Source organism: Myotis brandtii, unplaced genomic scaffold (assembly GCF_000412655.1).
Source record: "Myotis brandtii unplaced genomic scaffold, ASM41265v1 scaffold125, whole genome shotgun sequence".
NCBI lineage: Eukaryota > Metazoa > Chordata > Mammalia > Chiroptera > Vespertilionidae > Myotis > Myotis brandtii.
This window is the reverse complement of record NW_005354385.1, coordinates 11,899,318-11,926,487: the sequence shown is the minus strand read 5'-3', so window position 1 is coordinate 11,926,487 and position 27,170 is coordinate 11,899,318. Positions and strand designations below refer to the sequence as shown.

The 27,170-nt window shown below is 36.7% G+C and overlaps 1 protein-coding gene across 17 annotated transcripts in view; it reads left to right on the top strand.

The window, feature by feature from the left end:
* Positions 1 to 27,170, top strand: part of BAZ2B (bromodomain adjacent to zinc finger domain, 2B) — a 331,540-nt gene that overhangs the window by 288,973 nt on the left and 15,397 nt on the right. For 13 of the 17 annotated variants that reach the window (XM_014534088.1, XM_014534089.1, XM_014534091.1 and 10 more), the window contains 11 exons: positions 3,351 to 3,605; positions 4,543 to 4,757; positions 5,550 to 5,624; positions 6,452 to 6,695; positions 13,930 to 13,992; positions 15,117 to 15,261; positions 19,301 to 19,956; positions 20,402 to 20,675; positions 20,851 to 21,006; positions 21,380 to 21,540; positions 26,780 to 27,090. In XM_014534088.1, coding sequence (XP_014389574.1) covers positions 3,351 to 3,605; positions 4,543 to 4,757; positions 5,550 to 5,624; positions 6,452 to 6,695; positions 13,930 to 13,992; positions 15,117 to 15,261; positions 19,301 to 19,956; positions 20,402 to 20,675; positions 20,851 to 21,006; positions 21,380 to 21,540; positions 26,780 to 27,090 — 2,555 coding nt within the window. The remainder of the gene's footprint in view (positions 1 to 3,350; positions 3,606 to 4,542; positions 4,758 to 5,549; positions 5,625 to 6,451; positions 6,696 to 13,929; positions 13,993 to 15,116; positions 15,262 to 19,300; positions 19,957 to 20,401; positions 20,676 to 20,850; positions 21,007 to 21,379; positions 21,541 to 26,779; positions 27,091 to 27,170) is intronic. The other 4 variants (XM_014534102.1, XM_014534100.1, XM_014534098.1 and 1 more) reach the window with 1 other exon arrangement.

Here is a 27,170-nt window from a genome sequence, read left to right as displayed (position 1 = left end):
GGGAGAGAGAGATAGAAACATCAATGATGAGAATCATTGATTGGCTGCCTCCTGCACACACCCTACTGGGGACTGAGTCTACAACCCCAGGCATGTGCCCTGACCAGGAATCAAACTGTGACCACCCGGTTCATAGGTCAGTGCTCAAATACTGAGCCTTTCATTTTTAACTAGAGCCGTGGGATTCCAAGTGTAAGTCAATCTGCCTCTCCTGGATGAGTACCAGTAAACCTCTCTGGAGCTGTGTGCTGATTATGGCAGTTCTTAATGTATAAGTAAAGTACTGCAAACCTTTTTAATTTAAGTAGAAATGCTGCAGAAATCTACAAAGAGGGATTATAAGAGTTGATAGGATTTCTGTGTTTCTATTTGGTATTCAGGCATTTAGGTAAGAAAGATCTAACTTCTCCCCACATCCCGTAGATCCTTAAATTAGGATTTATAATCTACTAGAGGCCTGGTGCACGGATTCATGTACATTAAAAGGAAATGAATTAGAAGGTGGCCGGTGGGGCGGGACTGGGCGAGATGTGCTGGGCACACCCTGGAGCCAACCTTCCGCAGTCCCTCCCTGGCTGGCCACAGCTGGGGCGGTGCCAGGGCTCAAAGGGTGTCTGCGGAGTGAGCGGGGGTCCCTCTAGCAGGTGGGGTCCCTCAGCCTGGCCTGCAGGAATCGGGCCAAAACCGGCAGTCAGACATCCCCTGAGGGGTCCTGGAGTGCGAGAGGGCACTCTGAAAAGTTGTGTCGCTTGGCAGCTCCTGCGTTGAGCATCTGCCCCCCTGGTGGTTAGTGCGAGTCATACCTACCGGCCGGTCAGCCAGTTGGTCGGTCGCTTAGCCTTTTATATATATATAGATAACTTCCTTCAATGCTTTAGTTATGATAGCTAATTTATAGTGAGTATGTTTACTACATGCTGGGCACTGTGCTAAGTGCTTTATATGAATTCACACCACAATCCTATGGAGCTGCTATTTATGCCCATTTGTAGATGAGAAAAGTTAGATACAAAGAGGTTAAGGAACTTTCCCAAGATTACACAGCTAATAGATGGCAACTTGAATTCAAGCCCCAGTTTGTTCAGCTCCAGAGTCCATATTATTTATCATCTTGAAAGCCCAGAAAGACATCCAACCAAAGTACCTCATGTGTGTCTTCTCTCCCATCTTGTAATGTTGCTAAAGTACACAAAAGGAGAAATTTAGAAAGAGCAAAATAATCTTGGTTACTGGCATGATTATGCACACTTAAGAGTAGAAATCAATTATGTTTGACTACGGATAAAAAGATGGTATTTCTAGATAATTATATCAATACTGCATATCATCTCTTTTAACACTGTCTCAGTAATATATTATTACTAGAGGCCCGATGCATGAAATTCATGCAAGGGGCTCAGCCCTCGCAGCCACCATGGCTTGCCTCAGCCCTCCCAGCCCTGGTGTCATCCAGAAGGACATCCAGAAAGTCGTTTGGCTGTCCGGTCTAATTAGCATATTACTCTTTTATTATTATAGATATTTGATCAATAGCATCTATATTATATGCCATATTTATCTGATATACAAATAATGATCGTCTCTTTTCTGAAATGCTTAAAGCAAATGTTTAGTACTGGGTAATTTAACTTTATTAATATTCTATTTATTTACTTAGAATAAATAGTTTTAAATAAAAATGAAAGTAATTTTAGTCCATTGAATGTATGAAATTTCCTAAGCACAAAGTGAGTATATAGGTTTGTTAACACATTTAATAAGCTCAGAGTGAGCAATTGTTTTGATCCTAAATGGGTTTTATTTTCTTGCACCTTTTTATTTAAATCCATATGCACTATATCAAATGTATAAGTCCACTTTAAACTTAACTTTATTAGCTTTGTTATATACATTTTTAGAACCATATAGATATGTGTATATGGTTTAGTTTAGGATATAGTTTAGGATAAAAGAAAACTCAGAATTGAATGGTCTTCAGATGGAATAAAAGATATGTATAGTATCAGTCAGTTCTGTGTTTTCACACAATATTAGTAGAAAAAGTCTTTAGATAGTTATTTAAGTACGTGCAGGGCGGAGGAACACTTTTGAACAAGCACCAATGTAGATAAATAGAAACACAAGTCACTTTTTTCCCCAATCAAATTTTAAAGTATTGTTATTATATCCAATTCATGGGCAAAAATGTTTTTAATTTAGACTACCTATACATTTTTAAATGTGCATGACGACTGGCACCATATTTAGTCATTAAAATGTTAATATGTGAGCATACTTGAGAAGTAGCAGAAGGGGCAGGTTTCCAATTTTGGTACTGAAACTCGATACAGTATTAATATTTCACTACATACAGGAAACCTAAAGACTTGATTGCAGTATAAAGCAGTTCTTGATAGGGTCATGGGCTTTGGTCATGTGGACATAATAATTTGTCACCACTTATTAGCCAAAGATGTTACCAGTCTTTCCACCCATACAACCCACAGATACACACTTTTCATGTGACTTTTAAATCAGTTGCCATCATTAGAATAGATCAATGCATGTGCCCTACTGAGAATGTCTTTGGTATTTTTGAAATATTTTTTACATTAAGTTTATTTAGGTGACATGGGTTTCAGGTGTACAATTCTATAATACATCATAAATATATTGTATTGTATGTTTACCACCGCAATTCATCTCCCAGCACCATTTATCTCCCCTATACCCTTTTTGACTTTTCTCCACCCTTCTCCCCTCTCTCTCTCTTTTTATGTTAATTCTCACCTAAGGATGTTTTCCCATTGATTTTTTTTTAAGAGAGTGGAAGGGAGGGGGAGAGACAGAGAGAGAGAAACATAGATGTGAGAGAGACATGTTGATTGGTTGCCTCCCACACATGCCCCGGCCAGGGCCGGGTACGTGCCCTTGACCAGAATCAAACCTGGGACACTTCAGTCCTGGGGCCAAGGCTCTATCCACTGAGCCAAACTGGCTAGGGCCCCCCTCCCCTCTCTTAATCACCATGATGTTTTCTATGTATATGGAAATGTTCATTTCTTAATGTTTAAATTTTGATCCAGTTATATAACCCATGTTTTGTCAGTATGTAAGTTAATTAAAAATTCGTGTTCCCTTTTGCAGAGATCTAAATTTATATTATATCCGGCCGAAATGTATTGATGGTTACTTGAATTCAGCATCCTAAGCTTAGTACCCTGGGGTTGCAGCAATGCACCCAGGGAACTTACAGTCCAGAGGGAAAACCACTGGAGCAATGCAAGAGAAAGAGAGATAGCACCTTACTTTATTTCAGAAGATAGCAAATCATGGCTTTTAAAATTTATTTTATTTTACTTTCTTTTCAGCCTTTGCCAGAGTTGCCTCGTATTCCAGGACTTGTTCTCTCTGGAAGTACATTTTCAGACTGTCTCATGGTGGTGCAGTTCTTACGAAACTTTGGTAAAGTTTTGGGCTTTGATGTGAATATTGATGTTCCAAACCTGAGTGTTCTTCAAGAGGGATTGCTAAATATAGGGGACAGCATGGGTGAAGTACAAGACTTGCTTGTGAGGCTCCTCTCAGCTGCTGTATGTGATCCAGGTCTAATTACGGGATACAAGGTAAAAAAATAAAACAAAATATAAAAGTTTTTTTTTTTTAATTTGTACTATCAGTGCATTGATAGCTGCCTGTAGCATATTAGCAGATGATTGTATAGACTGATCCAATTATTTTTTTACATATTGTTAAATGTAGATTTGCTTCAGGTTACAATTGGTTTCCTAAAGCCTAAGAAATGGAGATCATTCCCAAATTACTCTTTTTGCCTCTAACTTTCCGCAAAAAACAAATTGACTTAAGGAAAGTGATATTCAGCAAAACAGAACGCATAATTCATAACGCAATTAGGACTTATGTGCACCTACTGAAGTTATCTGTGTTTTCTCTCTGAATCACTGTGAGCAACTGAGGCTAATCAAGGCACCTACAGACCAGCATGTTAAGACTCTGTACTGCTCGGTGGATGATACTCAATTAAATTCAGTTATCTTAATTCCAATTAAGACACAAATTTCAGTCAGCTTTGCTATAGGTAATATTGTAGAGAGAGAAGCTTCCAGATGCATCTGTTATATTTTCCTTCATGTCCCAATCACTAAGTATACCAGGCAATAAAACCCATGATTCCATAGAGCCAGCCAACATAATAATAGTGCTTTTGAACCTCCAATCCCTCCATCCCCTGAATATCTACATAAAGCCTGGAAAAGTTTGGAATAGTTTCTGTGGTCAAAGAAGGTGTGATAGGCAATTTCTACCCATGAGTTTATATACTCTTCTCCCCACCTGACTTTTAACCATGAGTTTAAAGGAGGAATAGAAATATTACAAGTACTTGAATCATTTCTTGCATATTTTTTATCTTTACTTCATCAAAAATATGAATAAAGCTGTTGTCATTAATGTCTATTATTTAGTACCAATGTTTAAAAATTATATTGTTTTATGTGATGAATGGTTATGACCAATACTGATAAAAATGTCAACATTTTATAGGCCAAAACAGCTCTCGGAGAACATTTGCTGAATGTTGGTGTGAATCGAGACAATGTTTCCGAGATTTTGCAGATTTTTATGGAAGCCCACTGTGGACAGACTGAACTCACAGAGAGCCTGAAGACAAAAGCCTTCCAGGCTCACACGCCAGCACAGAAAGCCTCAGCCCTGGCTTTCCTGATCAATGAGCTGGCGTGCAGCAAGAGTGTAGTGAGGTAAGCATGTGCCCAGGCTTTTCAGATGATTCTGTGCTGTTTTGAATTTGTCTTATCACAAAGTAATGCAGGTTGCTTAGAGAAAATTTCAAAGTTATAGACTAGCACAAAGAAAAAAATTAAAATTACACTGAACCCCTCCCCCCCATTCAGAGGTAACTAATAATAAATTTTAATGTATTCCTTTGTAGTCTATTGAAAAAATTTGTTCATTTAATAATTGTTATTTATATACTGAAATGCAAAAATGTTTCCTTTTGCTGTGGTCCCAGAATCCAGCACTATTGGAAGAATCCAGGATTTTCATTTTCTTCACATCTTGTGATGCTAGATAACAAGATTTCTTAGCATCCATTCAGAGAATTATTCAGCTACTTATTATTTTATTATGTTCTATGCATCCATAATAGTATTAGTTTATTGATGTACTAATTTGTACTTTAAAAAGTACTTAACTTCATCAAAGTAAGTCCTCCAGTCTAGTATTTCAAGATTTGGTGACAAAATCCATGTTAATCTCATTCTTGCTATTCATTATTTTACAGATTTTAAATACGTTACTTTCAGTTCTTTACCTTTTTAGAAAAAGGATCAATCTAAATATTTCAGAGTAATGCATTTCTATTATTGGTAGACATTTAAAGTTTCCTATACATCTCTTAGCTATGATACTGTATTAATGTAGTTTTTCACTTATGGTTATTTATTGGTAATCATTACAATTTGCTTGCCATATTAATGTATTACATAATGGATTATTTTATGTTTTATAATAAATTTTTGCATTGACAGTGAAATTGACAAGAACATTGATTATATGTCAAACCTAAGGAGAGATAAATGGATGGTAGAAGGTAAACTCCGCAAGTAAGTTTTTTATTAAAATTAATATACTTCCTTCCCTTTGTACAAGTTTCCCAGAAAAACATATCAATTGCAAAGATAGCATGTAAACTTTATTTTGTCTAAGAATTAGAAAAGGTAAAGCTTAAAATTATGATGAGTTATGAAATTAATAAAACTCAAAGCCAGAATTTGCAATGGACAAAAAACATAATCAGATTTATTGAGTTCAGATACTTCAAACTTAGAAGAAAGTCCATATGTCTTTTTTTCTTTCAAAGGAGTTAAGCCATCACATTTTCTAAGGTTGTTGTTGCTATCAGGTTACTTTTGTCACAAATAGATTCTGTTTATAGTTACCACCTTTTTCTTCATTGCTTTCTAGTTAAATTTCCTCTTATAGAGAGTCTAACATATCCAAATATATTCAGAATTGAGACTTAATTAGCTTCATTCCAGGAAATATGCTGAAATTATTCAACCTCTATGTTAAAAGGGTAGTTTTTTTGTGGTAATTTGAATTGAAATTTATTCAGTCTGATAGTATGGAATGGGGAATTGTCACTAGGCCATTGCTGGAGTTAGTCTTTTCAGCTTTCTAATTTTTATTTTTTTAAATGTGTCTAATTCCAAAGAAATACCTAGAATAATTCTTGAAAGTTAATATATTTTATAATTTCTGAAAACATATTTTTAAATTTCTTTAATTCTAATTTTTATTGTCATTGATTTATTGCTCGCTGTGAGAAAAATACCTTTAGATATTTTTGCTTAAAACTCACATTATGCTCTTTTAAATGTATAGAAAGAAGCCTTTTCTTTCATATCATCTTTTTTTTTAATATTAAAAGGCTCAGAATCATTCATGCTAAAAAAACAGGCAAAAGAGACACTGCAGGTGGGATTGATCTTGGAGAAGAACAGCATCCATTAGGGACACCCACTCCTGGAAGAAAGCGAAGAAGGAAGGGAGGAGACAGTGACTATGACGATGATGATGACGATGATAGTGATGACCAAGCCGATGAAGATGAAGAGGATGAAGAAGATAAAGAAGACAAAAAAGGAAAGAAGACTGATACCTGTGAAGATGAGGTAATCAAATTTAGTTGATTCTAATATTTAACTAAGACTGCATAACACTGAAAAATAACAGAATTTGGGGTCAAGTAGATTTGCATTTTAATTCCATTTTGACGTTTATTTACCTCAGTTTCTTCATCTGAAAACTGAGTATTACAATATTCACCATAAAGTTTTTTTTGTGATGGGTAAGTAAATATTGAATAGAATGCCTGCAGATAGCAGGCACTTACATTGAATAAAAGAAGTTAAGTTTTTCTATTTATACAATGACATCACAGTTCTTCAAAGAACTATGCTGATTCTTAATTTTAGGTGCTCTCTTTCATTCTGTTGACATACTATCTTATATTTATACAATGTTTCGTGTCTTAAAAGTGTTGCAGATTTTGTGAAACTGGTATGTCTCAAACACCAGTTTATTATGCATTGCCTAGCTTTAGGCACTTTTGATTAAAGATGCATAAGGCACCAAAAGTCCCCTCTCAATTTACAGTCTCACTGAGAAAGATTTGCAATATGAAACTGTAATGTGTTAACTACTTTGATAGCGATATTTACAGTGTGCTAGGCAGATACAAAGGAAAGGCATTTAACCTTTCTGAGGAATAAATCCTCACAAAGGCTTTCTGGACCCATTAGCTGAGGCTACAAGCTGGGCTGAATGTTAACCTGGAAGGAATACAAGGAAAAGTTTTCTAAGCAGAGAGAATAGCATGAGCAGGGCACAGAAGCCTGAAACTATAGTCCTTTAAGGGACTTACTTACAGGTGCTTCAGGGTTACTAAAGAGCCTCATATGCACCAACCATGAACTAGGACTTCTTAATTTTTGGTGACAGGAAGCTAATGGAGGGTTTTAAGTCAGTTTTGATTTTTAAGTGGCTCACGGTGTAGTTCTGTGGATGATAGAAATAGATTTGGCTAGGGCAAGATCAGAGATGAGAAAATCAGTCGATAGACATTACAATAGTTTAGTTGAGTTGTGAGGGGTCTGAAACTAGACCAGCCGTGGGCAAACTACGGCCTGCGGGCCGGATCTCGCCCGTTTGAAATGAATAAAACTAAAAAAAAAAGACCGTACCCTTTTATGTAATGATGTTTACTTTGAATTTATATTAGTTCACACAAACACTCCATCCATGCTTTTGTTCCGGCCCTCCGGTCCAGTTTAAGAACCCATTGTGGCCCTCGAGTCAAAAAGTTTGCCCACCCCTGAACTAGACCAATGGTAGTTGGGATGAAGGATGAGAAAAGGACTCAATAAATATTTAGGAGGATGGATGAATAGTATTTGAGGATGGACAGTGTAGATTGAAGGAGAGGCAGGATTGATTCCCATCTATGTGGCATGGGAGACTGCATGCTATGATTGCCTTTAATTGAGAGAGAGAGAGAGAGAGAGAGAGAGAGAGGGAGAGAGAGAGAGAGAGAGGTCAGGAGGAGCAGAGTAAATAGATGATTGGGGATGAGGGGAAGACAGGTCATTGAAGACAGGAAATGATGGTAGGTTTATCTTAGACATGTTGAGTTTGAGGTGTCTATGCAGAAGTTCAGCATCAGTTGGATTTAAGAACCTGAAGGCTGAAGAATCCAGTCTTGAAAATATAGTTCTGGAAGTTATTAGCACACAGACAATAGGTTAAAATCATGAGGTGGATAAGTTTGCACAAGGGAATTGCTTTAGTGAATAGAGTAGTGGACTGAAGTTGGAACCCTAGAAACATCACTATTTAAGAAGAGCCCAAAAGGCTTACTGTTGAAAATGGGAGATTTCTATAGGGGTCAGGGGTCCCAAGTCCACTTCCAGAGTTAGTGATTCACAGAACTCAGCTTCTAGTCATGCTCTGGCTATGAATTATTATAGCAAAAGGAAATAAAGCAAAACCAGCAGAGAGAAAAGGCATGTGAGTCAAAGTTCAGAAGAAGCCAGGCCTAAGCTGCCACAAGTCTTTTCCCAGTAAAATCACACAGCAGTTTTCCCAGGCATGACTTGTGACACATGGTGTAGCTCATCAGAGGCTCAGTGCCCAGAGTTTTTTGCTGGGGACTGGCCACAAAGGTACCCTCCATGTAGCCTGTGCCAAAATTCCAGGCTCCCAGTAGAAAAGCAGTGTAAATCACATTATTAGCACAGTTTAGGTCTAGTAAGCCGATTTTATAAGTTAGGGTCAGGGAACCCTCAAATCCAAGTTCCCAGACGCCAGCTAAGTGCCAACCTTGTAAGCAGGCCTTTCAAAGGGTAGTAGTCAGGTCTGCAGTGTTGACTTTTTTCTATACTTGTAGTAATAACAAAAATCAAGAAAATTGAACATTTAAAAAATGAGGGTACAATAAACAGACAATAAGGCATCAGGAGATGTAAATTTTTGCTGGATTTGGCAACATACTGGGAGAGGTCAGCACAGTTTCATTAGAGGGGTGAGAGCAGAAGCCAGGCTAGGATTGATTGAGAACAATAACTAGAAAGTGAGAAAGCAAAGGCGACTATTTCAAGCATTGCGCCTCAGAGGAAAGGGTAGTTCCTAAAGCAGCGGTTCTCAACCTGTGGGTCGCGACCCCTTTGGGGGTCAAACGACCCTTTCACAGGGGTCGCCTAAGACCATCAGAAAACACATATATAATTACATATTGTTTTTGTGATTAATCACTATGCTTTAATTATGTTCAATTTGTAACAATGAAAATACATCCTGCATATCAGATATTTACATTATGATTCATAACAGTAGCAAAATTACAGTTATGAAGTAGCAACGAAAATAATTTTATGGTTGGGTGTCACCACAACATGAGGAACTGTATTAAAGGGTCGCAGCATTAGGAAGTTTGAAAACCACTGTCGTAGAGGGAGACAAAGACCAAGGATTTTTCAGATGTAGAAAGACTTGAGATGAATTTTAGTTGAAGGGAAAGAGTCAATAAAATGAGAGTGGGGTTGAAGATTAAAGATATGAAGAGAATAATTAATGGTATAAGGTCCCTAATGACATTGGAAGGTATCCTATATAATAAAAGGGTAATATGCAAATCGACTGAACTGCAGTATGACTGTTCCCTATGACCTGCACTGAGCAGGCAGGCAGGCGAGCGGTTAGGGCCAATCAGGCAGGCAGGCAGAGAGGTTAGGGGGGATCAGGTAGGCAGGCAGAGCGGTTAGGGCCAATGAGGCAGGCAAGCAGAGCGGTTAGGGGCGATCAAGCAGGCAGGCAGAGCAGTTAGGGGTGATCAGGCAGGCAGGCAGGTGAGCAGTTAGGGTTGATCAGGCAGGCAAGTGGTTAGGAGCCAGCGGTCCTGGATTATGAGAGGGATGTCCGACTGCCCTTTAGGCCTTGAACATCCTCCAAGGGGTCCCAGATTGCGAGAGTGTACAGGCCGGGCTGAGGGACTCTCCCACACCCCCCCCCCCCCACATGAATTTTGTGCACCAGGCCTCTAGTTCAATCATGGTGAAGGGGCTAGCTTTGAAGAGTAGGCTAAAGGGAAGAAGACAAGGCTATAGAGGTAGGTGTTTGTGTGTCTGTGAGTTTTAAGGGAAGCTACCATTAACCACAGAAATGGACATGGGTAAAATAGAGAGATAAAAGCTGAAGTTCATCTTTTACCCTAAAAGAATTCTAAGACTACAGAATGATACTCAAAAAACTATACAGCCAACCATTCCTTCTGCACTCAATGCCAGGAGTATTCAGCTAAGGAATTCCAGAAACAACTCCTGTGCTTTCTTGCATCAACTCAGTACTGTTATAAAGAAAGAAGGCCTAGAGGGATAACTTTATTGATAGAACATTTGAAAATATCTAACCAAGACCACTGATAAATTACTGAATCAAATTTTTTACTTAATCCAGATAATAATGTAGAGGTACTTATAAATAAGATCATGTGCTACTCACTTCTCTTAAGTAAAAATAGCATACATGTAAAATGTTTTCAGAAATTCCTCTCTAATGTTATATTTTAAACCAGAATGATAAAAATCACTTGAGTGAGCCTTACACAATCCGAAAAGGAGACCACATTGAGATTTCGTGCCAAAGTTATTTCATAATGTTGTACTTTTGAAACTACTTGATCATATAATTTTATGCTGTGGAAAATAATGTGAAGTGTATATAATTTGGGTATTAGAATTGTAATTACCCAAACAAAAGATGCCATTTATAACCAATCTGCTTCATTTGGCAGGTGGAGTTGTTTCCATAGCAGGCATTAAACATTTCTGATCAGTATTAATCCGCTTTTCACAGAATTGGCATCCCTTTACAACTCTTACTATTACAAATTATTTTAAAGTGTTGACTCATAAATTGACAAACCTGTATTGAGATTTCAGTGTATTTTACTGGGTAATTATCCCACTCAACTAGAATTCATTTACAGAAATTATCTGTTTTGCCTGGCTTCTTTTTTCCACATGGAGAATTAACAAACCACACATCTTTTTCTTTAAGGGAGATAAAGACTATTAAAAATTTTTATTAATTATTTAAAAATTATTAATTTTTCTTAGACCAGACATGTCACTTAATATAGTATTTTGGTTTTTTTATGTTTAATTATAGAGTTCAATTGTAGGATTTTGTTGATGACAATCTTAGCAAATCTATATATTGTTACTAATTTGAGAAAACAGTTTAAAAATTAAAAATTAACAAGTATTTTAGGATCTAAGAAGCCAAATTAGCTCAGTTAAATGAATTGAGAGTTAATCTTTATAATGAAGAACTGGTAGCCCCTTATTAACTTCCTAATAAAATAAAATTTTAGCCCTAGCCAGTTTTGCTCAGTGGATAGAGCTTTAGCCCTTGGACTGAAGGGTTCTGGGTTCAGTTCTGGTCAAGGGCACGTACTTTGGTTGCAGGCTCCACCCCCAGTCCCAGCCAATCAATGTGTCTCTCTCACATCAATGTTTCTCTCTCTCTCTCTGTCTTTCCCCCTCCCTTTGACTCTAAAAATCAATGGAAAAATATCCTTGGGTGAGGATTAACAAAACAAAAATAAAAGTTTAACTGTTTAATAAACTTGATTGATAAGATAGGCACATTATTCCTCCAAAAGTATGTTTGGCCTCTTGATTAAAGTATGGGTAGAGTGTTTGTTGTTATACTTCTTAAAAAACTAATTGCAGGTAAGCTTTCCACTGAGAGTCATGTGATCCCTTTCAATTAAAAGATACTGCCCTTTGTCTCAAAGATGAGTCCCTCTTCTCCTCACTCTTTATTCCCTCAACACATGGACTCTTTCCCTTATACTTAGATTTGTGTTGAAACCTATGTGAGGTTTAAGCTCACAAGTGGGCAAGTAAGAGTTTATGCAGACAATTAAATTCTAACACATTGGGGCATATAATGTTTGGGAAACGATGGAGAACCACAGCTAGAATTGATTCTGTGTTCTTAGTTTGTTGTTTTTCTCTCTGATCTTTCAAATTCCTTCATATCTCTTAAAATTGTAAGGACTGTTAGCCAAACTTCATTAAATAAAACTTTAGTAGACATTTTGCTTCTTTTGCATCATAGGAAGATTCTTAGAAATGGCAGTTAGTTAATTTGGCTGATACCTAGCAACGTCGATGTACTATTTCACATTATTTGTAGATTGACTTATATATTTACATAAGCAAATTATTAAATATTTATCACTTTAGAATCATATAGATATAAAAATATATATTTGAGATTCAAGGGTCATTGAGCTTATTATCTTTTCAGCTTTCTTTTAATCTCCAATAGATATTATGTTACTATTAGCACAAATAATATGCCTAAATGCCTTTGTAACTTGGCTCCCTAAATCTGGATAAGGAATGGGTAAGTGATAGGTAATGGTGATACTATTGAGGTTTTCCTTTCACTTCCTTTTGTGGAGGAGCTAATCCTATTGATTTAGAAATATCTGTTCATTATAAGTTGGTGACTGTGTGGCTTTTGTAAAATGCTTATAGAAATTGAACATCAAAAACAAGTTTTTATTTTTTTAAACCTAAGAAATTTCTGCATCTTCTCATTGAATCATAATTTTGAGAAAAAAAATTTTACACATTATGTGTCAGCAACTCTGCTTATTGATTTCAGATCTGTTCTTATTAATCCTCACAAAAATACCATGTTACAGATAATGTTCTCACCAATTTACAGTTAAGGAAACAGTCTTAGAAGAGTCACATAATTTGTCTATACGAAATAATGCGGCTTAAATCCAAAGAAGCACATATACCTCTGTTCGTGCTTTTCCTCTAAAACATATAATTTGGTGGTAGTTTTCCTGTATTCATATTCTAGAATGAAAATTTCATTTAATCACATGTAAACTTTCCATTTATTAAATCAGTACTATATATAGTAGGGATTATTTTTTCTTTTAAAAGTTCAATGTATTGATAATATGACTTAACCTTCTTTGCTCTAAAAATGAGTCAGTTTATAGTATCAGTATTTTTGCAGCCTCCAAGATTTAAACCCTTAGCATCATACTTTACTCCTTCCTTCATCTCCCTCACCCCTCTCTGCTTCATATCCATCAGTTGCCAGGACTTAACAGTTCTAACTATGTAATATCTCTTACATCTATTATCTTTATTTCTTTTTCCTTAGTAAGGCCCACATCCTCTTTAGTCATTGCAGCAGTCTACTAACTAGACTTGCCAATTCTAGTCCTTTCCCGCTCCAGGCCATCTTACAACTATTACCATATTAATCTTTGAAAAGCATAGTTCTGTGTTCAGCATCCCTCAAAGGATCAGATCATTGTTCATTGCCAAGCATTTACAGCACTAGACAATTCACTCCTAAACTCATCTTTGCCATATCTCCCACCTTACCTTTCCATGTACCTTTCATGTCAAGATATGTCAAACTTTTTCTGGTATGCCCTGCCGTCTTTTCTCTGATTGATTATTTCTAACCATTCCTCAGTAGCTAATTAAAACACAACTTCCACATAGCCTCTTTTGGTATAGATTCCCAGTAAAAGTTGTCGCACCCTCCCTTGAACTTTGATTCCTACTCTCTACCTCTCTAAGGTTCTTACAGCTTCCTAATGGTGGGTGTTTTTTCCTCTTAGTGTAATGTTTTATGTCTCTCACCAGATTATTAGTTTATGGAAAGCAATAACTGATTCCTATTCATGCCCATAGCACCCATCCTATTACTTTGCAATAGGAGGCTTTCATTAAATATTTGCTGATTGACTGAATAAGTAAATCTTAAGAACAGGTAAATGATACTGTATTTTGTTATGTATAGGATGAAGGTGACCAAGCAGCAAGTGTTGAAGAGCTAGAAAAACAGATTGAAAAACTGAGTAAAGTAAGTACTTTTAGATTATAGTTTTTATCTTTTTTGCAGTGTTTTAAAAAAAATCTGCCTTGTATGAGATTAGTTTTCTGGCTGCTAACAAACTTTTTATAAGTAATTAAAATGAGGAGGTCTAGAAACATTCTCAGCTAAACCTTAAAAGTTAATGCCCAGGTTAAAAGCATGCTTCTTAAGATGCGGCACTAACCTCAATCAGGGTTTATATTCTTCATTTAAATACAGAATCTACAAATGCCTGGTTTTATTTCTTGGAATTAGTTACTTTTAAAATTCAGTCAAATTTTATGATGATAGTTTCAGCATCTTATGTTTTATTTTATATTAATATATTTGAATTGAATTTATAAACTGTATATATTTTGTACTCTTATTAAAACTTGAATTTCAGTAGCATCAGTGAAGTTTTAGATCAACTTCTTGTAAAAAATGAGTTGTTTTTTTAAAATATATTTCATTGATTTTTCACAGAGTTGGAAGGGAGAGGGATGAGAGAGAATACTGGGGATGTGCCCGCAACCAAGGTACATGCCCCTGACTGGAATGGAACCCGGGACCCTTCAGTCCGCAGGCCGACGCTCTATCTACTGAGCCAAACCGGTCAGGGCTAAAAAATGAGTTTTTGAAAATATTATGAGATACCTGTATATCATTGTTAACTTCATCACAAATTTATCTCAAAATTTTGTCATATGCTGCTTAGCTTTACAACATGAGTATAAAAATAGGCAAATACAGATATGGTTGGTTACATACATGAGTATTAGTTGTTATACACTGTAATCAACAGAATTCAGCCAGTTTGCTTTGGCTCAATAAAATACTTGATAACATTATCATCAAGTATAACACATACTACTATAAGATATGTGATAAAATAAAACTTACCTTTTTAATCCGTGGCATCAAAGATATTCCAATTACCCTCAAAATAATATTGACCTTTGTAAGTGTTACTGAAATTGAAGTCAGACAAGTAACATTTAGTTCTTTTGCTATCTTTTCCCAATAGTGAAATTTATCTGCTCTAAGGTATAATAAGTATGAAGTTACTTTTATATTAATTTTTGAAGCACTTAACACCCATAAGCTTAATTACATGCATCATTTTTTAACAGCAACAAAGTCAGTACAGAAGGAAGCTCTTTGACGCTTCTCACTCTTTACGCTCCATGATGTTTGGCCAGGATCGATACAGGCGCCGGTACTGGATTCTTCCCCAGTGTGGGGGGATTTTTGTAGAAGGCATGGAGAGTGGTGAAGGTAGGAACGGTTAAATCTATTACAAAATAATAATACAAGAAATCAAAATAACGTAAGAAATCATTACGCCTTCGACATATTTTGTGCTTCCAGAATCCAATTTGTGTTGTGAATAAACATTGTAAAACTTTTATTCATATTCCTTTTGAACTTGTAATGCCCCTTTTATTCACAAATATTCCTTCTCTGTTCATGATTTTTCTTATGCTGCTCTTTCTGACATCAAACATAAACTATTCTTTTTCTTATTTAGTGGACAAAGATGTTCACCTGTATTGTCCTTTATAGCTGCTGCCCATTTCTCTCCTTTCCCATTGTCAAATTTTCTTACTTGTGGTTTATTCTTTAACCTTTGCAGCAAGCATCCATCTGACAGTATCTCTGGAGGTAACTTGCCCACATCTAATCATAATCCTCATTCATCTGGAGACCTTGTTCATGTTTGAAATTTGTGATTACCTCCTTTTCCATTAAACTTCTCCCCTTTTTAAATTGGTTTTAGAGAGAGAGGAAGGGTGAGGGAGGGAGAGAATCATCAATGTGAGAGAGAAAATCAATTGGTTGCCTCCAGTACACGCCCTCACCAATGAGGTATCATCTCACACTTGTCAGAATGGCAATCATCAGGAAGACAATGGAATACCAAGTGTTGGGAGGTTATGGAGAAAAGGGAACCCTTGTGCACTGTTAGTGAGAATGTAAACTGGTGCAGCCACTTTGAAAAACAATATGGAGTTAACTCAAAAAATAAAAAATTGAACTGCCTTATGACCTAGAGATTCCACTTCTGGGCATTTATCCCAAGTAATCCAAAACACTAATTTGAAAAGATATTTGCACCTTCATGTTCATTGTAGCATTATTTATAATAGACAAGTGTTTATCTATGGATGAATGGGTAAAGGAATTATTATACATATTGCACAATGGAATATTATTCAGCCATAAGAAAGAATAAAACTTGCCATTTGCAACAATGTGTATGGACCTCGAGGGCATTATGTTAAATAGAATAAATTGGAGAAAGACAAATAGCAAATGATCTGCCTTATATGTGGAATCTTTTTTAAAAAGCAAACTAACCACCCCCCAAAACAAAAAACAAACAAACAAAAAGTCATAGATAAGAGACTAGATTGGTGGTTGCTGGGGAAGGGGCAGCGATGGGTAAACTGTTCTGGTGTGTGTGTGTGTGTGTGTGTGTGTGTGTGTGTTTAGTTTAAATAAAACAATCTTATGCAGAACCCCAATATCTAACAAAAAATAGCATTGTTCTTGTGGATGTATTTATAGAGCTCCTAGCCTTTCCTGATATACCTCTATCCTATATACTTTCCAATCTCAGGGTGGCCCTAGAGGCACCTCTGAGAAATGTTAGGACTTTGCAAATCAGAGAGTAAGGTCAGAGCCATCAAAGGTGTAAACACAAAGTGCCTAAAGGGCTCAAAAACAGGGAAATGTCATATAGCCTACTCAGTATTTTATCATAATGTTTGGCATACATGGTAATCTCTACCACTAGACTGTGAGCTCCTGAGGGCAGAGACTAATTTAGGTAGGTGAACTACATGAAAAGAATCCGGGAGCAAAGTAGACATTGGAATAGAGTAAAAAGGGATGGAGAAATGAGTTGTGAGACCATTCCAGTAGCCTACGTAAAAGGAGGGAGGCCTTGAACTCAGGCACAAACAAGGAGAGTGGGAAGACAGATATCCTGAAGGTAGAATTGCTGTAAGAAATTATTGAACATGATGTAAGAAAAATAGCATCAAAGCAGGTTTGATGAATTAATCCTCAGTGGAAAAGTTGTGATGTTTTAAACTGACTCAGAGGAATCAAGAGGAACAGTTTGGAATGAAATTAAAGTTTTAGTCTACGGGGGAAGTAGAATAACACTTAGAGGTAAAGCAAAAGGTTTTAGTGTAGAAATCTAATATAAATGGCAAAACTGTGAGTCACTTGAGGGTGGAGAGCCTTGGTAAAGCTTAAGAGCCAATAAAGCAATGTCCAGGTGAGTGGCGTTACCTTAGCTGTAATAAGAATCATTTGAAACGCTAACAATGGAACAAAATCAAACTAAGTTATACCCCAGACCAATGAAATATTCTTCAATTTGGCTAAGAGCCACATCATTGTCAGTCACCTGGGCATGTAATTTCGAAGTTATCTAAGACATCAACTTTTCCTTCACAATGTCTGTAGTCAGTCTTTTTGCAACACTACTGAAATCAAGTTCTTTATCAATGTACCTGGATTATTGCAGCTGTCCTTTACTTCTTTCTATACAGTTCCCTCTTTCTATTATGTCTCTATTCTAAAACCTTGAATGACTCCCTCTCGCCTGTAAGATGATGTAATAAATCTCTATGTAACCTAGTATACAAGGCCCACTTATCGCGTGAGTGTACATCAAACATTTAGAACTCTTTGCAGAAAAGAGAGAATCAAAATTGCTCCTCTTGTGGGTGTAGCTAGCAAGTGTCATCTGGAAAGCAGGAGAATCTGGACATTTGTGTCCATGCATTCATCTGTAATATGAATAACAGGAACCTCCTAACCACCTGTTGTAATCATGACAGATATCAAAGAAGGAGATGAATATTGAGGGGCCCAGCATACGAAGTATTCTTCATTTTTCCTCTTTAACTCCAGGATGCCAAGGAACTTTACTGAAGTGAAATGGTGTTGTTCAGTACCCTTACCTGAATTTATTCTTGCTTAGGAAATGCAGTCTCTTTCTCCTGCAAGTATGCAACACTGTTGCACTTCTAAATTGCAGAATGTAAATAGTGGTGCCCAATAATGCACTAGTGTAAAATGACAGTCTCATATGCATATAAGATTTCTGGAAGGATATATAGACGTGATTGGTGAACCATGGCTACCTATAATGACTGAAATAAGGACTGAGGAAGTAGAGCAGAATGGGTTTAATTTACACCTCTCATTACCAAATATTTTACCTTGAATGTATGTTACTTTTCAAACTGAATAAAGTGGTGGATTTGTATTTTTAAAAGAGTTTGCATAAGTTACTTTTAAAACATTGATCAAAAATATGAAACAGAAGTTGACAACGGAGAAATATCAATAAAAACTATAAAAAGATAGTCAGCCTTACTAATGATCAGAAAAAAAATACAGTTTAGATTTTAACCTCTCAGGTATTGACAAAAACAGAAAATATGTCAACACCTAAGAGGTGAAAATCTAAACTGTATTTTTTTACAACATTACTGAGCATTCCTGAACATTACTGAACATTACATTATGTGTAGTGTTCAGTTTCATTGAGGGCGTAGGCAAACATGCTCTTATGTATGTATTTCTGGTATGAATGGGTGTTGATCTTGACACTGAGCAGGTGGACAATATATTGCAAAAACTCTGAAAAGTACAGATCTTAAGAATCAGTAAGGTTTTTTCTATAAATTTATCCTAAGTAAGTAAACTAGGAAAAAATTAAAAGTCCAAAGATACAGATACAAGATCATTTATCATTCAAAGCATTACTTATATTAATGAATAACTGGGACCAACTAAGAGGCATCAGTAGATGATTTATTATTTAAATTATGATATATTCTATTGAATACTCTGTAGCCATTAACATTTATAGTATAGTTATATATTTATTGATACATCAGGATCTTTACAGAGTAAAACATGTATATTAAAATGTCATGCATATAATAGGAGTGCCTTTCTAAAATGTATAGGTTTAAGTATGTATGTGTGTGCATAGAGAAATGCTGGAAGGATATATACAAAAAAGTTAATAGTATTTTTTGCTATGTATTAGAGCTTTTAATATTTTTTATATTTTAATGTTTTTGTTATAATTAATTATACAATTACATTAATGTTCCAATATTCAAAAAATCTAGTCTATAAAAAAGGAAAATTTAAAAAATATTAAGTATCTAGAAAAGTGTGTTAAATATTTATATATATAACTTGATAAACTTTACTAAAATATAATTATAGTATTGTTTGATCTGGAATAACTGATATTCATAATACTTTTCAATTTTTATAGGACTAGAAGAAATTGCAAAGGAAAGAGAAAAACTGAAAAAGGCAGAGAGTATTCAGATCAAAGAAGAAATATTTGAGACTTCTGAGGACACATTAAATTGTTCAAATCCAGATCATTGTGAGCAAAAGGAAGACCCTAAAGAGAAAGACAACACAAACCTATTTCTTCAGAAACCTGGCTCTTTTTCAAAATTAAGCAAACTTTTAGAAGTAGCCAAGATGCCTCCTGAGTCAGATGTAACAACCCCCAAACCAAATAATAGTGCCAATGGGTGCACAGTGTCTTACCAAAACAGCGGGAAACACCCAGTAGGCAGCATTCAGTCAACAGTTACACAAAGCAGCTTGGAAAAGGCAGACTCTAATAGTCTGTTCAGTGCTGGTTCAGGCGGCCCAGGGAAGTTCTACAGCCCTCTCCCCAACGACCAGCTGTTAAAAACACTGACTGAGAAGAACAGACAGTGGTTTAGCCTTTTGCCCAGAACCCCTTGTGATGACACTTCACTTACCCACGCCGATATGCCAGCTGCGTCTGCAGCGACTCCTCAGTCTCAGCCACCGTCTAAGTCACCTTCACCTGCCCCAGCTCCTCTTCTTGGATCATCTTCTTCCCAGAATCCTGTTGGCCTAAATCCATTTGCTTTATCACCTCTTCAGGTTAGTACTGCTAAGTGTAACTCATTTTCATGTTGCTTTATTTGATCTTTGACCACATGAAGATTTTCCCTCAAGGGAAATCAGTTGAATATTTATAGCCCTGCTACAATTTAAAAACTGAAGAGAGTCAGAATTGGTATCACCAAGCTTCGTCAGAACTACTGATTTCTAGTCTAAGTCTAAGACAAAAGCTTCTTAATTACTTTATAATTATTACTATTACAGTCTATCATAAAGGAAAATACTTTGCAGAGCAAATAAGAACATGGATTTTAACGTTGTTATTATATTTAGTTTTCCTGTAATTGTGATAAGTGAAAGAATATTTTTCAAAATTTAAAAAAAATTTCAGATTCCAAACATTTTTTCAAACTTCTGAGATTGTTCGACTTTTAAATTATTTTGTTGTGTGTTTTTTTTGTTTGTTTGTTTTGTTTTTTTGCAGACAAAAAGTGGAGTATCTATGATGGGACTCCAATTTTGTGGGTGGCCCACTGGCATGCTTACTTCCAATATTCCATTTACATCACCTTTACCTAGTCTGGGATCAGGGTTGGCATTATCTGAAGGAAATGGTAATTCATTCTTGACTCCCAACATTGCTGCAAGTAAAAGTGAATCTCCAGTACCACAGAATGAAAAAGCCTCTTCAACTCAACCTGCAGCTGTTGAAGTAGCAAAACCAGTAGATTTTCCTAGTCCAAAACCTATTCCAGAAGGTAGGTACATTGAGATAGTAGGTATGTTGACTTTATCTCATTATAGATTTCTTATGTTATAGCTGAATCTTTCTTTGATGATTTTATATATAGTTATAAATCTTTATATTTGCATTGTGCCATTAATTCACATTCAAAATATTTGTAAAAGATCTGCATATTTATTTTGACTCAGAAATGCAGTTTGGTTGGTGGAGAATTATTGACCCAGAAGACCTAAAAGCTTTGCTCAAAGTGCTCCATCTCAGAGGAATAAGGGAAAAGGCATTACAAAAACAAATTCAGAAGCACCTGGATTATATTACTCAAGCCTGCATCAAGAATAAGGATGGTACGTGCCTAAAAGAGATTTCCGCGATGTCTTGCTTAGTTTTGAGAATTAATTCTTTTTTCTTAAGCCATATTTTTGTATGTTTTGATTTTTAATTTATTACTAAATGGCATTTTTTCTATCTTGCTCAACAAACAGTAATTGCATTTATTAAATTGGTATTACTATCTTAACATTTTTTTACAACTTGCAGACATTGTTTTGTTTCTTAAAAAAGAATATTCCTACCTTTAAGAGTAAAATGCATGCATATGCAGAGGTAGCATTCATGTATTAAGTAGCATGTACATGTTGTCTCTGGAATTTATCATATTCTGGAAGAAAGCATTGAAGCATAAAGTGGATTTTAAAATAAATTTCTTTTCAAATGTAGTTGCTATTATTGAGTTAAATGAAAATGAAGAAAACCAGGTAACTCGAGATATTGTGGAGAACTGGTCAGTAGAAGAGCAAGCAATGGAAATGGATTTGAGTATTCTTCAGCAGGTAGAAGATCTAGAAAGGAGAGTTGCATCAGCAAGTTTGCAAGTGAAGGTAAAATTGACTTGGAATAAAATCTCTTTAGGATAACGGAAGGTAACTAATATTTACATATGCTTGATATGTGCCAGTTACTGTGCTAAATGTTTTCACTTTATCTCATTTAATTCTTAAAACAATCCTGAATAAATTTCCTCCACCCTACAGGTAAGAAACAAGGTGTAGTAAGTGGCTAAATGTGGATTCAGACTAAGTCTGTCTAACTCCAAAGCCCATGTTCTTTTTCTTAAAAAAAAATTATTTTTATTGATTTCAGAGAGGAAGGGAGAGGGAGAGAGAGAGTAGAAATATCAGTGATGAGAGAGATCATTGATCAGCTGCCTCCTGCACGCCCCCTAGATCGAGCTGAAACCCAGGCATGTACCCTTGACTGGAATCAAACCCGGGACCCTTCAGTTCACAGGCTGACGCTCTATCCACTGAGCCAAACCAGCTAGGGCAAGCCCAGGTTCTTTTTACTAAATCTTGCTGCCTCCTTTATGGTATTAAAAAAAATACCATTTTCAGTATGCAGTTGTTTACCACAAACAGAATACCACAGTTTTTCCCATGAATAGTGTAATACTCGATCAAACTCCTATTATAGTGTTGCATATAGAACCAGGAACCCCCTTGTATACAAGCCATGTTATATGTCACACTTTCATTCTATGTAATTTAAAACTGGGATATATGGTATAGCTACATCCAAATGTAGGTTATATTACGATATACACACACCTTACATATATATGTCAAGTTTTAATTAATTAATTTACCTAATGAGCATTACCAGGTCACAAAGCAATGCTCAAACTGGCTTTGAATGGACTTTATCTTTGTGCAAGAATTTTTAGCTTTGGAAAGAGAAGTGTAGAGGTTTTTCTTCTCAATTGATAAAGTGGGGATGTCTCTAACAATAAATGGATTAATGATGAATAAGGGTGAAACAGACACCTGGAAAGGTTTAGAAAATGTAGTCACCATGTAATTTGATTTGGTGTATTTTCAAATGAGAGATATATGTCATAATACTTATTCTATCCAGTGATTAAAATTTTGCTTCCTAATTAATGCTGGCAGTTGGAAACTTTTGAGCATCTCCAAAAAAATGTCATTTTCCAGAGCAATAAAATATCCCTTTTTTGAAACAAACATAATTACTAACTTTGGGAAGCAAAAATCTATCATTTGCTGAAACTATTTTGCTAGCAAACTATATGTATCCTCTTCCTGGTACTATAATCCAGTATAAAAATGCCTCATTTATCTGGCATTTTCCACAAATGAACTCTTCCACACAAGTTAATTTTCTGGAGAAATAAAAATTATTCCACTTAGTGCCATAATTTTTAACATGTTTGTTGGATGGCTTATGTTATGCATTACACTGACTTCTTAAATTGAGAATAATGAGTTTGATTTAAATTATCATGGTGACACAGGACCATCAGTATAAAGAGCAATTAATAGATAATGATTCCCTCAGGAAATGCAAAGAGGTTTTGCCCCGAAATTAAATGATCCTGGTGTGCTTTGCTTTTTCAACTACTTCATCTGCTTTCTATAGTCAGTCTTTGTCCTCTCTCGAGGTTAGTTGTTGCTATGTGCTAGTTTTAATTTTATTGGTTCTCTCAACCTATTTTCCTGCAACATCCCCCCACCTAGTTTTCCAATTCAAATTGGCTATTGGTTGGGGAAGTATATCATCAAGCTCTTTGGGCCTGAAACAGTTTTCTGGAAACATCCTCAGTTTTTGGTGCATTGACCTTATCACGTTACTGGCTGCTTAAATGTTTTGGGACTGTGTTCTCAGTAGCTAAGATGAGTGGAATTTGTTTTTAAGTGGGGTGCTTTAACATCCTGTTAATAAGGCATTGCTGTATTATTCTAAGAAATTAATTATATTAGTCTTGAGTCTGAAAACACAGTGATGAAAATAACCACAAAACATTATTTTAACACCTATAAAGATTTAATCACTTTTTCTTTTTTAAAAGAAAAATAGAGTTATATGTTTAGCCTGGGAACTAGCTATTGTGAAGACACATTAAGCAGGTGGAACATTCATTTTTATGTTTAGTAAAGAAAATAGAAATTATTTTTTTTAATAATATGGACATTTTTTATATTATAGGAAAATCTGCAAGTCTCTAATCCTAATTCTTTTGCTGAGTACATAAAAAGCCTAATTACTCTCCCAGCTGCTCCAAAGACAAATCCTGTGTCTCTTTTTAAGTTTCTCTTTTACAAGCTAATTAATTCTTTCAACTATGAGTCCTGTGAAATGGTTTCCAGGCCCATGGTTCTCTTGTGAATAAATGCCAGTGTCAATACCCTTTTTAAAATATCATGCCCATAATTGTACATAGAGATGTCTGAATGTGTTCACGAGACTTTCCTTAATACAGCGCTATACTTCTCTTCAGGCTACTTGAATTCTCTACCTTTTTAGCATCCACATCATACATACCATTGCTTCACTGAGTATATGCTTAAAAAAAAAAAATCCTTGAGCCTCTTTCAGAGTGCTTTTAAGTGAGTTCTATCATATGCAGTATTTCTGTGATTAATTGCTTAAACTGCAGAGCTTAAAATTTATATTTATCACTAGAATCCCAGTGCATGGATTCGTGCACATTGAAAAGAAATTAATTAGAAGGTGGCCGGTGGGGCGGGACTGGGCAAGACAGGCCAGACACGCCCTGGAGCCAACCTCCTGTGGTTCCTCCCCATCCAGCTGCACCTGGGGCAGCACCGGGGCTCAAAGGCCATCTGTGGAGTGAGCAGGTTCCCTCCAGCAGGTGGGTTCCCTCAGCCTGGCCTGCGGGAATCTGGCAGTTCGACATCGCCCGAGGGGTTCCAGAGTGCCAGAGGGCACTCTGCAAAGTTGCTGTCGCTCGGCAGCTCCTGCATTGAAAGTCTGCCCCCGGTGGTCAGTGTGCATCATACCTACTAGCCAGTCAGCTGACAGGTCAATCACTTAGCCTTTTATCTATAACTAGAGGCCCGGTGCACGAATTTGTGCACAGGTGGGGTCTGGCTGGCCCGCCCCGATGGGGGCCCATTGGGCCAGACCGGTGGGGGTAGAGGGGCCACAGGTGATTGGCCGGCTGGCCCCACCCCCAATCAGGGTATTGGGGGCCGATTGGGGGCTGGATCAGACTGGTTGGCTGCCACAGTACACGTCATAGCCACCAGTCGTTCTGGTCATTCTGCCAGTCCAGTTGTTGGGCTTTTATATATATAGCTAATAAAAGGGTAACATGCTAATTAGACCAGACGTCCTTCTGGATGAAGCCAGGGCTGGAGAGAAGCCTAGGTCCCGGGTGCCTGCTGGTGGCCAGAGGGAAGCACCCCAGGTCCCAGGTGCCGGATGGAAGCCTATGCCGGCAGCTGGGGGAAAGAAGGCCTACTCTTGCACGAATATTCGTGCATCAGGCCTCTAGTATATATAGATTGTTCTATTTTTATTAATTTCATTTAGGTACCATTTTCAGCATATGAAACTTTTAATCTTAGTCCTTTCATAAAGAGTATTAACCTTTTTCGAAACTTTAAGTTACCTGGAGATTTAATAGCCATCAACCGAGTTATTCATAATTGTATTGGCCAAATATAGAGCCTTTGGATAGTGGCAGTTATGTTACACATTACACTGCCTTCTTTATACCGTTTCTGAGGTGAAGAGCTTTACCAATCACCAGTTTTTGGATGTAGTGTCTTTTACCATCTAGACTTCTCTTACTCTAATATAGTCATCCCTTTTTATTTTTGTCTTATCACTTGCCTTATAGAAATCAAGATATACTGTATTTATAGGATTCCTTCCCTTAATTTACTTATTTCATATTTCTCTCAAAATATGGGAATGAGGTTCATGTGACATGACTTGTACCTAATGCCCTTATGTGTACTATTCAGAACGCCATCCTTACTTTCTAAATGTTCTACTGCGTTAAAGAAGAATTATTCCCAATATAAAGATAAAATAATTATCTTAAATTTTTCCTATGCCGCCATCTTGGTCTCTCTGATTTTCCTTTAATATGCATTTAGTACATACCTATTCCACATCAGACAGTAGACACCACAGAATTTAAAATATATATATGGTTTCTGCCTTCAGAAAGCTTGCCATGTAATAGGACATGTATACATCTCTGCAGAATCTGGTAACTGACTGCAGAGATATACAGAATCTCACATGAGTTTAGCAGAAGAATACACGGTTTCTGGTGGAGAAATGGAAAAGATCAGGCAGATTTCATGTAGGAGCCGAGATGGCACTTGAGAAGATGAGTAATCCTCTGACAGAGAACACGAATTCCAGGGTGGGATGAGATCAGCATGAGCAAAGCACCAGGATTGGCAAGCTCAGGACATGTCTGGAGTCACAAGGCATGGATTTGCCTGCAGGGTAGGATGCATGAATGGGAGCATGAGACAGAAAGGTAGATCAATGAACTGAATGTCATAGCAAAAGTTTGGATTTGTTAAACGGAATCCTTGAGGCTAGAGGATCAATATTAGCACGCTGAGCTGTAATAACTATTATATATATGCCTACTATTTGCCTTCACTGAGTTTTAGATAAAATGAGTATAAACAGAATGTTTCCTGCCTGCATGGGATTTAGAGGTAGGAAAATGCTAAATAAGCACAGTAGTATAAAATTGAACTGCCACCAGGCTATGGAATATTATATGGTCCTATGAGAAGCCTGTATGGGGAGATTTACCCACTACAGGAGCTCAAGGAAGGATTCCCTGAGGATGCTGGAAGTTGCAGGAAGAGTGGAGTTAACTAGGTGAGGAGGAACAGGGAAAGCTATAAAGACAAACATAACAGCTATGCAAAGCTCCTGCAGCCAGAGGGAAATGGTGAGTACAAGGACCTGTATAAACGAGTGGTGCAGGAATGCAAGTGGAAAGGAAGAGCAAAGTTCAGAGACTGCTGAAGGGTTTCTGTGTACGTGGTCCTGTGAAATTAATAAGCATTTAGTCTCCAGAATACTTTGCTGGTTTTCATTATACCTTTTGCATTATCTAAAGTTTTTTTTATTTTTCTTACAAATGCTCATTTTAATGTTCTGTTCTTGTTTCTACCCACCACCATTAGGAAAGACAAGGTAAAAACTTAATAAAGATCCTTGAGATCTGCTGGTGTTTGTCGCTGAATTTTAAGTAAAGGTAATTCACCTCCTGGGCATTTTAAAAGAAAACCATAATAACGTTATTCTCTCGATATATAGGGTTGGATGTGTCCAGAGCCTGCATCAGAAAGGGAGGACTTGGTATATTTTGAACATAAGTCATTCTCTAAATTGTGCAAGGAGCATGATGGAGAATTTACTGGCGAAGAAGAAAGCAGTGCGCATGCACTAGAACGGAAGAGTGACAACCCCCTAGATATAGCTGTAACCAGGCTGGCTGATTTGGAGCGGAACATTGAAAGAAGGTATCTGAAGAGCCCCTTAAGTACCACCATTCAGATCAAAGTGGATAATGTGGGCACAGTTACTGTCCCTGCTCCTGCACCATCCATTAGTGGTGATGGTGACGGGTAGGTTATTGAGATTAACTTGAAAAATTATTGTGCTTCTTTGCTAATTGGAGCCTATTTTCTATTGCCTGTTATCTATG